We start from the raw sequence: 14,685 nt of genomic DNA, 5'->3' as shown, positions 1-14,685 counted from the left end.
TGAGCTGGAATTAATTCTCTGCAAGTCCACAAGAAATTCGCTTTTTTTTTTACCAAAACGAAAAGTGGTACTTTACATAAACAAAGAGAATCATAAGAAGAAAATCATGTTCCCCTGAGGTTTAAGAAGCAAATCATGATATACACATTTGTATGGAGTCCACCACCTTCTGTCAGATTCAAGCAGTTGGTATGAGTCAGAAAAAGGGAACAAATGTAGTTTTTAGGGCAAACATATTCTTTTGTACTAACTTGACACATACACTACACAGCACAGTCGCTAGTGGCTAAAGGGATGGTGTAAATCCAGCTGGGGTCCATGCAGGTGGCAAAAGTACTGTAAGTCCCAATGGACCCTAGTATGGTGATCAACCTTCAGTTGTTGGTGATCTATAAGGCCCCCCCCCCAACCCCGTTTTTATTTTATACTGTCTATGTGATTTAAATTTACGATAGTGTACTAGTTTTAAATATATATCTGTGATACTTTAGTATTTTTACTGTCCTTCGATGTTTTACATTCTAAATTTCTTGATTTTAATATTGATATCAATTAAATTGTTCTCATCACGATATGGCTGAAATATTGCCAATGTTACCCTATATATTAACTCACTCACTCACCCATTCACTCATACACTACATTTCCCTCCCAACCGTAACCACTCTACCCTAAAAGTATGATTCGGACCAAATGGAAAAGTGATGAGACCTGATTGGTCACATGGTTAAAGTGTGCCTGAGCGGGGTAAAGTTGCATTTGGTTGAGATGTATTTCTGTTTCACTGTGAGCACAGCACAGGAAGGTTCCACTACATTTCAGGAGAATGAAGAAATAAGCAAATAGTGTTAGTCTATATGTGTATAAAGTGATATATTAGTGAGACCTGTATTAGTTTGAGCTTTCCTCCCACATGAAGATGGCACTGTGATGTACAAAGTTGTATGAAACTTAACCCTCTCATTCACTCTTTTGATAGTGATCATGTTTTGTTAAAATCTATTGAATGTCTTTAACCCTCAGTAATAATGCATAGAATATATGACTATGAAAACTGACAGTAACTTTTGCTGAGTATGAAACTCACAGGGCAGTTTAGAGCACCAATGGAAGGTGGCAAGCTAAATTGAGGCAGTGCTGGTATGATACAGTAGTTTCAGGCTGGTTTACATCAATATGAATATTTTTATCCCCCAGACATATAATGTGGGGTATAGTCTGTCTGTCCGTCCGTCTGTCTGTCAACAATAATTGGTGGACACATCAAACGGAAAAGTGGTGCCTTTTTGCTCTTTACAGATTTTTGGCATTATCATTTTTCTCAATTTTCTTGGAAACAATTTGGACTGAGTCGAAAAAAGAGAGGTGGATTTCAGTTTCGGAGCATAACTAGAATTTTTATTTTATTTTTATCATCCAAACCTGGCACATGTATTAACCATGGAGTGGAAGTGGTGCCTTTTGCTATTTAGGAATTTTTCAAAATTTGATTTGTTCCTGTTTCCATGTTAGACTTATAGTCTGTTTGGCTCAAAAGCGGACCGATGAATTGCAATCTAACTCGAAAACTAATAAACATAAAATACTCAATGAAACGCTGATCATAATCAAAACATCATACCCACTCTGTGAAGTTTGTGCAGAATTTTTGTCCTAAAAATAATAAAGTTGTTTAACAATCTATCATTAAAATATTGACACAGTTCACTATTTGTTACGAGGGAGGAGTGCAGAGAAAGGGACAGCCAGGTGTTCGAGAAAGGATGGAGACGGCACAGCACAGGTTAATGAATAAATAACTTTGTCTGTGAACGTTCTTCTCGAACACCTGGCTGTCCCTTTCTCTGCACTCCTCCCTCGTAACAAACAGTGAACTGTGTCAATATTTTAATGATAGTTTGTTAAACAACTTTATTATTTTTAGGACAAAAATTCTGCACAAACCTCACAGAGTGGGTATGATGTTTTGATTATGATCAGCGTTTCATTGAGTATGTTATGTTTATTAGTTTTCGGAGTTAGATTGCAATTCATCGGTCCGCTTTTGAGCCAAACGGACTGTAGCTGAAATGGAGGTAGGTGTTGTTTCCAGAGCACAACTCGAAAACCGTTCAATATCTTTCAACAAAACTTGGCCTATATATTAAACAGATCCTAAAGAAAGTGGTGCCTTTTGCTATTTACAGATTTTTTGGCATTGTTATTTTACTTAAATTCCATGGAAACAATTTGGACTTGGTTTCAAAAGGGATGGTTGGACTTCGTTTCCAGAGCACAACTCGAAACGTTCAATATCTTTCAACAAGACTTGATAGATCTATCAATCAGATCTTGAAGTGGTGACTTTTGCTATTTGCAGATTTTTAGCATTTGTATTTTTCTTGATTTCCATGGAAACGATTTGAACTTAGTTGGAGTTTAAGTAACTGGCAGATGATTTGTTCTTTCAAAATTGTGGGGCCTGGGGGGGATTTGTCATCTTATGATGACTCTTGTTTACCCTTTGAGCAACCCAAAGTAATTCTTCGTTTTCTATTTTTCTGGTGCTGGTATATGACTTATCATTGTATGATGACATATTACATGACACTGTGCTTCATTTGGATTACAGGTGTACTTAGAAAAACAGGAAGCTCATCGTCAGTATGAAGAGAGATTACTTAAGGATTCCAGGGGGAAACAAGGGTCAGAATCAACAAAACAGTCAACAAGCAGCAGAATGAACAGTCCTCAAACAGGCATTTATGGCAATAATGTCTCTGTACAGATATCTGATTATCAGAAGTCAGCAGTAAATGACTCTATTGATCAAAACCAGTCACATCTGACTCATGAGGAATTGGGCAGTGAACACAGTTTTCAAAGTAGACAATCTACATTCCAAGAGACAATGGAGAACATCAATGAACAAAGACATATGAAAAAGACACAACTCGATGGGGCTGACTTATTGCAGGTTATAAAGGTAATCATTATTCTGTCTCCATCATTTCATGTTTCTGCCCTTTTTGACACAGTATAAATATGGTCAGTGATTAATGTAATGGCAACTGGATTTCTTGAAGCTTATCATTATAATAAAATAATCACATTACGATTCTTAGTTCTACTCTGAGTTTTGTCAAGTTAAAGGGTGATAAAGTATGGATATTAACTTCTTTATTATGAGGAACAGGACATTCTTACTCCTTCATCAGGAATTCCTGGCTTCTATTTGTTCATTGCCATTACCAATCTGCACCAATTAACTACTGGCTTCCTTTATTGTTGTCATATCACTGTTGTTTCACATGCACTTATATAGTTATCTGCTTCCTAGTTTTTCATTCATGTGATAAAGGAATAAGAATATTCTCCAAAACATTGTGTTCCACATAATATAGAAGTCGACATCCATAAATTCTTACCTTTTAATGTGTATCACTTGTAAATGCCATTCAAAGACTTCAGTCAAGTTGCCTAAAACAGGCGAAAACTTCTTAGTTCCTTAATTTGAAAAAGGAAAATGGCTGAAGTATCATGCAAAATATGCATATGCATGAAGTATTAACTGTTTCACAGTTTTGGCTTGTGGAATTCAGAGAGGCGTTTGCTCTGGCCATTTGCGCCGCCATATAGCTGGAATATTGCTGAGTGTGGCATAAAACTAAACTCACTCACTCACTCTGGCCATTTGATTAGCAGCTAGGTCGGTGTTGTAGCCTAGTGGATAAAGCATTCTCTCAAGGACCCAGACTCTTTAAACACATTGTATTTTGTCCAAGATATTTTTATGGATTAAACTTCTTTCTAATTTCCCTCACAACGTTTCGAGACCATTCCAGGTCCTATATCAGGTGAACTGATGAAGGAACCTGGAATGGTCTCGAAAAAGTCGTGAGGGAAATTTGAAAGAAGTTTAATCCATAAAAATATCTTGGACATCAATGTACAACTTCTAAATGCCACTGAAAGACAACATTGTACTTTGTCATTTAAGTTGGTATATGTTACTAAAACTTACAGCACCTGTAAAGATCTTGGTTAGAACTGATCTTGAAAGCTTCACCACTGGATCCCATTCCTCCTTGGCTGTTCAAGTGTGTGCTACACCGTTTAGTACCTGCAGTCTGGGACATTATGAACTCATCACTCTCCTCTGGTACTGTTCCCGAGTGTTTTTAAACATGCAATTGTCATGCCAGTTCTAAAGAAACCTGGAGCTGATGAAAACTATTTGAAAAGTTTCTGTCCAATTTCCAACCTTTATTTGTATCTATATGTTTAGATAAAGTTGTAGATGGCAAACTGAGGGCACATCTTGAGAAAAAGCACCTCATGGAATCGTTCCTTGACCTATCCAGCGCATTCGATACCATAGATCATACCTTACTTCTGCATCGACTTAAAAGTCACATTGGGATAACAGGAACTGCGCTCAAGTGGATTTCCTCATATTTGTGAGGTCACACACTATTTGTCAAAATTGGAGATGTACAATCATCAAAGTCACCATTGTTATATGGTGTTCCCCAGGGATGAGATTTGGGCCCCTTCTGTTCACAGTCTACATTCTCCCCATTGGTGACATTATCAGGGGGCAACATATTGGTTTCCACATATACTAGTATACACAACTCTACATTGCCTTTGAATCAAATGATGTTTCACTCAGTATCAACAAACTTGAGCTCTGCATTCAGGAAATCAAATCATGGATGATCTCCAACTATTTGATGTTGTATGAGGAGAAGAGAGAGTTCCTACTCATTGGCTCCAAACATCAGCTTATAAAGTTGAAGACTGCTTTGCCATCACCTTCACTTGGTGACACAGAAGTCTCACCATCAGAGAGTGCCAGGAATGTTGGTGTCATCCTTGATTCCAACATGTCCATTGATGCACACATCACCGCAATCAGTAGATCCTGCTACTTCAACATCCATGATATCAGCAAAGTCCACCACTACCTCGATACTGACACCTGTAAACTTCTCATGCACTGTCTTGTCACTTCTCAACTACTGTAATTCCCTATATGCCAAGCTTTCTGCTAAATCACTCCAGAAACGACAAAGAATCCAAAATTCTGCTGCTAGATGTATCACCCACACTCGAGACCATATCACCCCAGTACTACAGTCTCTTCACTTGCTCCCCATCTCTGAAAGAATTACCTTCAAAATCCTCATTCTGACTCATGACTGCCTCTACAACGATAACTTTCCCGACTGTCTCAAACATCTCGTCTCTGTGTATGTATCCCAGCGAAGTCTCCAATCCTCCTGTGACTCTCTCCTCATCCAACACAGATCTCCAAACCAACTGTCTGACCGAGCCTTCTCCTTTGCAAGCCCTCAACTGTGGAACTGTCTTCCAAAGAAAATCAGGAACACTTCATCAAAAGAAATGTTTAAATCTCTGCTAAAACCCCATTTGTTCACTGCTGCCTTTCAGTAAAACCCATATGAACTATTTCCTTCCCCAATATTGTCACAGCGCCACTGAGCATCTCTATGGTGGATATGAGGCACTTTATAAATAAATTATTATTATGTTTTATAGATTAAGATGAAAAATACAACAGAGAGGGTTCAGGTGATCCTTGCACAGTCAGGTTGGTAAGGCTCATCATCAGCTCAGGGCCCTTGCCCCCTCTACACGCAGCCCAGACAGTGAATGGGACTTCTCCCAGGAAATGCTGCCTAGTCGAACCCAACAAGAACTTTCCGGAAAATATGTAGACTCCCCAACACTGCAGCCTTCTGCATTACCCAGTGTCAGAAGGGCTGTGCTCCCGGTGGAGAACCTGGGCACTCTCCTGATCTGCACCAAGAGATCTGGAGGCACCAAACCAAGGGCACCAAGAACATTGGGGAGCCTGACGACAGTGTACTTGGGATGCAAGCAAGACATTTCAAAGGCAAGGCCCGCAAAGTTAGCATGCTTTTCCTGAATCTTGCCAATCATGTTGCTGACAAAAAGGACAGAAAATTCATGGTTAAAAAAAAATTCATTGGGTTTATCAAAGAGGACAAGATCAGGTTTGTTGGCAGGAATTCTTCTGAGGCTGTATATGTACCTATTCTAAAGAAGTTTTGAGAGCATCATTTTCCATGACGCTCTGGATATGTTCAGGGTCGTACCATGGATGGACCTTGGCGTCAAAGCCACAGGCATGGCGAAGACAGTAGTAGAAACAATGACCCATGACATCATGCCCCCAACAAAAGTACAAGAATCTGTACTTGACTAAGAAAGTGTAATCCGAAATACAACAAATGTTCAGGTACCTGTTTGAAATTGCAGCTTAAAATGAAACGTTTTTGGACACTTGCTGAAAGGGATCAGGCTATAGGCCTTTTGGAATCTGGTCAAACTCAGCGGCATGTTGCTGTCTGCTTTAATGTAAGTGCTATTGGTAGACTGTGGCAGAGATTTGAAGCCAATGGGTCCGTGGGAATATGCATATCAACCAGGTGGCCCCAGAGTCACAACAGTCCGAGATGATAGGCACATGATTAACACTGCGTTACGTAACAGATTCCTTAACACAGCAGATCTTCAGACAGAACACTTCAATGTTAACAATATAAAGACATCCAGGAGCACTGTTCGTCGCCGTTCAAGGGCAGCCAGACTGCAGTTTGTCCCCGCCGGACCTACAGTTTGTCCCCACTAACAACACGTCACAGGCAGATGCGTTTGAGATCGAGTAGACATTTAGGCAGCTAGAATCAATGTCAATGGTCTCCTGTACTCTTCACAGATGAAAGCAGATTCAATTTGACCTTCCATGATGGTCGGCAGAAGATATATCTCGCAATGGAGAGCGAATCGCAGATGCAACTGAGGTCACTTTGGGGGGTTGGTCTATACAACTGATGTTTGCTAGTGCTGTTTGAACGTTTTGTCTGTATGTCACGATGTGTCATATTTGTCAACACATCGAACATTATGAGGACACTCTTAGTTCTATCATTTCTGAGAAACGTTTCTTTACATGTACTATATATCATTTGACCCTTTATCAATGACGCCTGGTATATCATGATATGAAATGACATTAAAAATATGCTCCATTCAGAACAGGCTGGAAACAGGTTTTGACTGATGCTTTTCTTTTTCATTGAGATATAAGAACATACAATTTGAATCCCAGATGGGACTCAACCAAAAACCCATTAACACTTGTCAGAGGGGTGGGTTCAAATTCTGAATGGGACCCAATGCCCAAAAGTACTAAAATCTGTACTTTACTGAGAAAGTACAATCCCAAATATATCAAATACTAGCCACAGTAAGAAACTGTGCATTGTTAAAATTGTTTCTAAATTTAAAAATATTCACATCGTCACCTCTGTGCTTGGGATCTATATCAGCAGGGAGCAACGGATCGATACCTTCATGGCACCCAGTCTTGAGGGTTGTCCACTATCAGATAATTTTGTGAAGGCCTTGACATCTGCCTCAGAAAAGTATGGCTTTTCAGTTTGACAAGCTTGTACTTTCACTTAATGCTTTCATACTTTTAAATGCTCTTCCCAACAAAATGCTACTTCGGATGAACACCAGTTTGTTCCTGATGCTCAACCCATGAAAGTCCGGGTTAGAATGAACCTTCAGTAACCCATGCTTGTTGTAAAAGGCGACTAACGGGATCAGGTGGTCAGGCTCGCTGACTTGGTTGACACATGTCATCGGTTCCCAATTGTGCATATCGATGCTCATACTGTTAATCACTGGATTGTCTGGTCCAGACTCGATTATTTACAGACCGCCCCCATATAGCTGGAATATTGCTGAGTGCGGCGTAATTTAAACTCACTCACTCACTCCTGATGCTCAGCAATCTCCTTTATCAAGACAGGCAGTTTTGACTTGTTTCTCTAATCGTGGGACTAACATCATTCCATCTATTGTCTCCCCCACTGATGGTCATAAACACATCATTTATCTGAAGAGAACGACCCATACCTTTATCATCTCCATCAATGCATGGAATCTCACAGTTGTATTCAGGTCATTTAGCTTCCAGGGATTACGAACCATTGACTGAAAAGGATTTAGAACACATCACTTTCAAAACAGTCTTTATCCTGGCATTAGCTGCAGCTGCTTTGGGGTTAGTGAGACCCGGGTTCGATTCCCCACATGGCTACAATGTGTGAAGCCCATTTCTGGTGTTCCCCGCAGTGATATTGCTGGAATATTCCTAAAAGCAGGGTAAAACCACACTCACTCACTCACTCTTATTTATGTTTTGTGGACTTATCCATATTTCAAGTTATTTAATCATTCATCATTCTCTTTTGAACCCAAACGGACTGTGGTCAGAGCCTTGGGGATGAATTTATTTATATCATTGAATTTCTGTCCTTTTTGATTGGCAAGATTCAGGAAAAGCATGCTAAATATTCAAACCTTGCCTTTGAAATGTTTCGCTTGCATCCTAAGTACACTGTCGTCAGGCTCCCCATTGTTCTCGGTGCCCTTGGTTTGGTACCTCCTGATCTCTTGGCGCAGATCAGGAAAGTGCCCGGGTTCTCCACCAGGAGCACAGCCCTTCTGACACTCTGGGTAATGCAGAAGGCTGCAGTGTTGGGGAGTCTACATATTCTGCGGAAAGGTCTCTGCTGCATTTTTCATCTTAATCTGTAAAACATCATAATAATGATAATTGATTTATATAGCGCCTAGTATCTGACTAGTTGCTCACTGGACTCTGTAATCAGAATCTGATTATTATTACCCCGGATAACCCAAGCTGCATGTGAGGTGCTAGAATGTTACAGTCACATGACATGTATTCTTGGGATGAGTTTGGCGAGATGTTTTTGGGGAGTTGGAAAATTGTTTCAGATATGTTACCACTCCTGGATTGAACTAGAAGTATGAGATGCATAGTATGAGATAGGATACATATTTAAATATACAATTTAGTGTAACATTTTCAATTCATTGAAAAAGAATTCTGATATTTTTGGTACACATATATTTGTATAGTTCCAAAAGTTAATTGAAGAAAAGCATGAAGTAAACTTGTTTGAAAGAGAAAATGAGCATCTATCCAACCCAGATTTTACTTTCTACACGTATTTGTTTTTCAATGCAAGACTTTTATTCCTTTCTACTTGATATTTCAGTCAGCTGATCAAAAGGGGTATGGTGTTGAGGAAGTCCATATTGCCCTTGAGCAGTGTGGAAAAGACACCAAAATAGTCATTGACTGGCTGAATAAAACTTGGGCGAAGTATGTGGATGATGTGATTTCAAGGGTGTCTCATGCGAGCCAAGAATCCCAGCAGAATGATATAGGTGTTATATCAACAGTGGAAGCTAAGAGAGCATTACAAGAATCACAGGGCAGTGTCCAAGATGCTGTTATGTACTGCATCAACACTCGTACACAATTGGTAAGTAATGTTTTCATTAAGATCAGTTTATGTTATAGAATATGAGCATTTGGGTCACCAAAGTCTTATGTTTTGAACATATAGACACAGTATTCTTATTAATGGAAAACATCAGGTTACATCAGGATCACATGTCATGTTTCAAGTTACCTAAGATTTTGTTTAGTTCTGAATGGTGGAAGTATAATGGAACATGATGGCATCCATTCCCGGCTGCATGTAAGATGTGTGGACACTTCAAGGCCCTAGAAGACAAACACATATAATGCTGGAGGTGCCGAATGAGAAAAAGTTCAAAGGAGTCAAGATGCACTCAGTGTGTTTTCCTCCTACAAAATGAATATGCCATGATCGCTGATTTATGGACAAAAAGTGACAGCTAACTAATTCCAGAGAAAGCATCCCAATATGCAGGGCGGCAACTCCAGGCTTCTACTAGAGTTTCATCCCAGACATGTCACTCTTCAAAACTGAACTAGTGGAACAATAATCTCGACTTAACAGCAAAAAACAATATAGACCATACTGGCTGCTATTTCTTCAGATCTCTATTTATGTGGCTGTCCTTTCATTAAATCTTGAGGGAAAAGGGATTCCCCTTTGCTCCTTGCAAGCTTGTACTGTTTGAATACTTTTATTGTGATAGTATGAAAATGAACCACACATGCAGTTAAGAACCAAGTAGAAATAGAATGGTATCACTTGATTTAGTTCAGATTTTCGTATGTTAATTTGTTTCAGTATGCTGAAGTGAATAGCGAGGCTTTTTATGCCAGAGAAGATGTTCTGGAGGCAATGCATGAACATAAAGGAAACAAGGAACTTGTTTTGCATCACTTGGACTTGATGAGGCTAGCCCCCTTCAAACATCGTATATGGGTTGGAAGTGACAATCCTGAACCTGACATGATGCAGCTTGCACTGAACATCAACTGTAACAGTGTATCCACAAGTGTCATATCACATCAGGACTTTCAGGACATGGTCTGTAATAAAGATATTGATTGGGAGGTTAGTGCAGTTTTAAGGAGATAACATACACATGACAGATGCATGAATAATTTGTTACTCATCTTTGTCTATGTCTTTGCCATACAAAATCTAAATTCTTCTTTGGGTGTGGAACTTGCAAGAAAGCTGAAATGGTTAGAATGTGATGTGTAGAATAGGGTCCTAGTCAAAAGGGCCGCATGACAAAAGGGCCGCAAAACGGAAAAGTCAAAAGGGCCGCAAGAAAGTCAAAAGGGCCGCAAACCCCTAGTCAAAAGGGTCGCATCAAAAAGTCAAAAGGGCCTCAGACCCCAAGTCAAAAGGGACCCATATAAAAAATATAATTATAACATCTTTTTTTAAAAGTATTGTAGTAAAAGGTTATACATAATAATAATAATAATAATATTCACAGGGTGTTTGACAAAACCTCGTGTCATCTTACTGCTCTTCCAATGATATAATTTACAGAGAGCAGAAGGGAGCAAGAAAGGGATGTTGGGGGTGCAAGGATCAACTTCTTGTACAGAAAATGATTTTGGAAGAGGCTAAAACATATCACCGCAACCTCTCCTTGTGCTGGATTGACTACAAAAAAGCATCAAAAAGTCAAAACAGCCGCATCAAAAAGTCAAAAGGGCCTCAGACCCCAAGTCAAAAGGGACCCATATAAAAAATATAATTATAACATCTTTTTTCAAAAGTATTATAGCAAAAGGTTATACATATTTACAATGTATATTTTATGCATACTAGCCCTGTTTTTAATAGATATTTATTTTCAACATTAGAAAGAAAATAGAAAGCTCTGAGCGTGGATATGTGCGCATTATAAATATGCTTTATTATTATTATTATTATTATTATGTTTTACAGATTAAAGATGAAAAATGCATGCAGCAGAGAGGGTTCGGGTGATCCTGGCACAGTCAGGCTGGTAAGGCTCATCATCAGCTCAGGGCCCTAGCCCCCTCTACACACAGCCCAAACAGCGAATGGGACTTCTCCCAGGAAACACTGCCTAGTCGAACCCACCAAGAACTTTCCGGAGAATATGAAGGCTCCCCAACACTGCAGCCTTCTGCATTACCCAGAGTGTCAGAAGGGCTGTGCTCCCGGTGGAGAACCCGGGCACTCTCCTGATCTGCGCCAAGACATCAGGAGGTACCAAACCAAGGGCACCGAGAACAATGGGGAGCCTGGCGACAGTGTACTTGGGATGCAAGCGGGACATTTCAAAGGCAAGGTTTGCATATTTAGCATGCTTTTCCTGAATCTTGCCAATCACATTGGTGTCAAAAAGGACAGAAAATTCAATGATATAAATAAATTCATTGGCTTTATCAAAAAGGACAAGATCAGGTTTGTTGGCTGGAATTCTTCTGAGGCTGTATATGGGCCTATTCCACAAAAGTTTGAAAGCATCATTTTCCATGACGCCCTGGACATGTTCAGGGTCGTACCATGGATGGACCTCGGAGTCAAAGCCACAGGCATGTCGGAGACGGTAGTAAAAGCAACAAGCCATGCCATCATGTCGTTTAAGATATGATGTTTGTGCCAAGGAAGAGCATCCACTGACAAGGTGTTGGACAGTCTCCGTGAATTCATTGCAAAGTCGACATTTCATATTGATATTTTCTTTAAGAATCACATTTAGGCGATTGCGAGTGGGAAGTGACTGGTCCTGAGCAGCAAAAAGGAAGCCCTCAGTTTCACATTTAAGACCAGCCGACTTCATCCAGGCGAAAGAGTCGGTTGGATTGCTATTCTGTTCCACACACTGCATGTACACACGATGCAATGGCTTCTAAGAAAGCTTCTCCACAAAAGACCGACTCTGGGCAGACTTGGTGAAGGACTTCACCTGGTTTACTCCCATCACTGTACCATCCAGCAGTACATCGCCATCAACAAAATCAACCTGCAATCTCAGATTCTGTCCAACAACCTTGGCACGCTTAAAATAGCTGTGGAATTCCTTGCTTTCATCATGAGTCTTCACATGCATCACTAGAGGATCATCCGATAAATAAATATGTGCAAAAGTACACAATAAAATTCTATCATGAAGAGCCTCCACATTAATCAAACCCCGACCTCCAGAATTGATTGGCATGTATAAACGGTTAAGAGAGGAACGAGGGTGGTGGGCTCTGTTATCAGACTCTGGATGTCTTGTTTTGTCCAATCAACTACTCTGAAGGAATAGGAAAGGACTGGCACAGCAAAAGTATTTGTGGCTTTGACCTTGTTTCGAGCATTTAGCTCTGAGCTCCAGATTTTCTTTAAACAAGATTTGTACTCGGCCCGAAGTTTGTCTTGAATCTGGGCATTCTGGAGCTTGTCTCGAACTTGCATTCCAAGATAGGTGTAGGCCTGATCTTCTACAAGATGCTCAATAACTCCTCCCCCTTGTAACTTGACCGATCCATCATTAGTTACCTTGCCACGTTTCAAATGAAGAGTATTACATTTGTCAAGTCCAAATGTCATGCCAATATCATTAGAAAAGGACTTGACAAGGAGAACCTGCTCTTTCAAATTGGAATCTCCTTTGGCAAGGAGCTCGATGTCATCCATGTAAAGGAGATGAGTAAGAGGTGTTCAGGATCTGAGGAGGTCCGGGATGGTAACCCTCCTCTTTATTGAGCAGGAAGCTCAAAGGATTTAAAGACAGACAAAAAAGCAAAGGACTAAAGGAATCCCCCTGAAATATTCCCCTTCTGATTGGAATAGATTCCGAAGTCTGCACCTGCCCTTGCGAGTACATCTCAAGTTGAGTCGACCAGCAACTCATTAAAGACTTGAGTAAATCAAGTAGTCGCTCAGGGAGGTCAATACAATGAAGAGACTTCAGAATCCATTCGTGAGGGACAGAGTCGTATGCTTTTTTATAGTCAATCCAGCACATGGAGAGGTTGCGGTGATATGTTTTAGCCTCTTCCAAAATCATTTTCTGTACAAGAAGTTGATCCTTGCACCCCCAACATCCCTTTCTTGCTCCCTTCTGCTCTCTGTAAATTATATCATTGGAAGAGCAGTAAGATGACACGAGGTTTGTCAAACACCCTGTGAATATTATTATTATTATGTATAACCTTTTACTAAAATACTTTTAAAAAAAGATGTTATAATTATATTTTTTATATGGGTCCCTTTTGACTTGGGGTCTGAGGCCCTTTTGACTTTTTGATGCAGCCCTTTTGACTTTTTGATGCGGCCCTTTTGACTAGGGTTTTGCGGCCTTTTTGACTTTCTTGCGGCCCTTTTGACTTTTCTGTTTTGAGGCCCTTTTGTCATGCGGCCTTTTGACTTGTTCCCTGTAGAATACATCTCGATACAAAAGGTTTATCAAGGAAATGATGACATATGATAAGGGCATTTTTTAGCTTGTCTGCCTAGAGGACAGTTGAGTTTATCTTCTTCTTTTGTTTGTCATGAACTGTCTGTAACATCAAACAAAAATTATTTTTGTGTATCATTCAAAGAATACTATCCCTTTTTTATGTTAGTGATCCTGTATTTCCATCACTCTTTAAGAATTTTCACTGCCAAATGCCCATAACTATTTGAGAAGTTAATGATATCTTCCATCTGTAGAATCATGTGCATGCAGTGATCAACAGCAGGATAGTGCTGAGGAATAATCTGGGGAAATTTAACATCCCGGCAGACAGTCAGTCATATTGAGGGAGGATTGTATCAATGGAATGTCATCTCCATCAGGAGAATTTTGCATGGATAACATTGGTCAGGATACTCTCAAACTGGATTTCTTTGCTACTGGCCTGAACCACAAACTCACAGTGTACCTCAGATTAGTTATAGCCTTTCAAGTATTTCTACTGGATGCTATATCCATGAATTGTTCATGTATGTTCTCTTACTCTTTCTCTCTCTGGTCTCTCCTGGATAGAGTTCTGCAGAAGTTTCAACTCATGGATTGTATAGTCATCCTAATAGCCTCTCACTAAGAAGGACCTTGTTTCAGTTGTTGTTCCATAACTCATGGTAGAGCTTTTCAATGTCCCTTGATCATGAGATCAACTCAATTAGCTTTGATTAGACATCCTCCACAACTATCTACCCAGTCTCCATCTTCATGCCTGGAAATTATCCAGATAAGTTGCAGTTTTCCGTTTCTACAGGCCTGCTTCTGATGAGGTGGCAAGACCCTTAAACTCCTACTTGTATGATATGGTGGGATCTCTCCCTGTAGGTGTTGCCAAGTTGAACCCACCAAGAACTTTGTGGAGTACTGGTATATGGAAACCCTCAACACGCAGAGCCTTGTCCA

The 14,685-nt window shown here is 40.0% G+C and overlaps 1 protein-coding gene across 1 annotated transcript in view; it reads left to right on the top strand.

Moving 5' to 3' along the window:
- Nucleotides 1–14,685, top strand: part of LOC124271750 — a 387,369-nt gene that overhangs the window by 180,478 nt on the left and 192,206 nt on the right. The window contains exons 11-13 of the mRNA XM_046706916.1: nt 2,612–2,965; nt 9,126–9,395; nt 10,137–10,406. Of these exons, the coding sequence (XP_046562872.1) occupies nt 2,612–2,965; nt 9,126–9,395; nt 10,137–10,406 (894 nt within the window). The remainder of the gene's footprint in view (nt 1–2,611; nt 2,966–9,125; nt 9,396–10,136; nt 10,407–14,685) is intronic.

The sequence above is a fragment of the Haliotis rubra genome, unplaced genomic scaffold, assembly GCF_003918875.1.
Source record: "Haliotis rubra isolate DU_JTF1 unplaced genomic scaffold, ASM391887v1 Scf163, whole genome shotgun sequence".
NCBI classification, from domain to species: domain Eukaryota; kingdom Metazoa; phylum Mollusca; class Gastropoda; order Lepetellida; family Haliotidae; genus Haliotis; species Haliotis rubra.
Note: the sequence above shows the minus strand (reverse complement) of the source record. Positions and strands in the feature narration are given on the sequence as shown.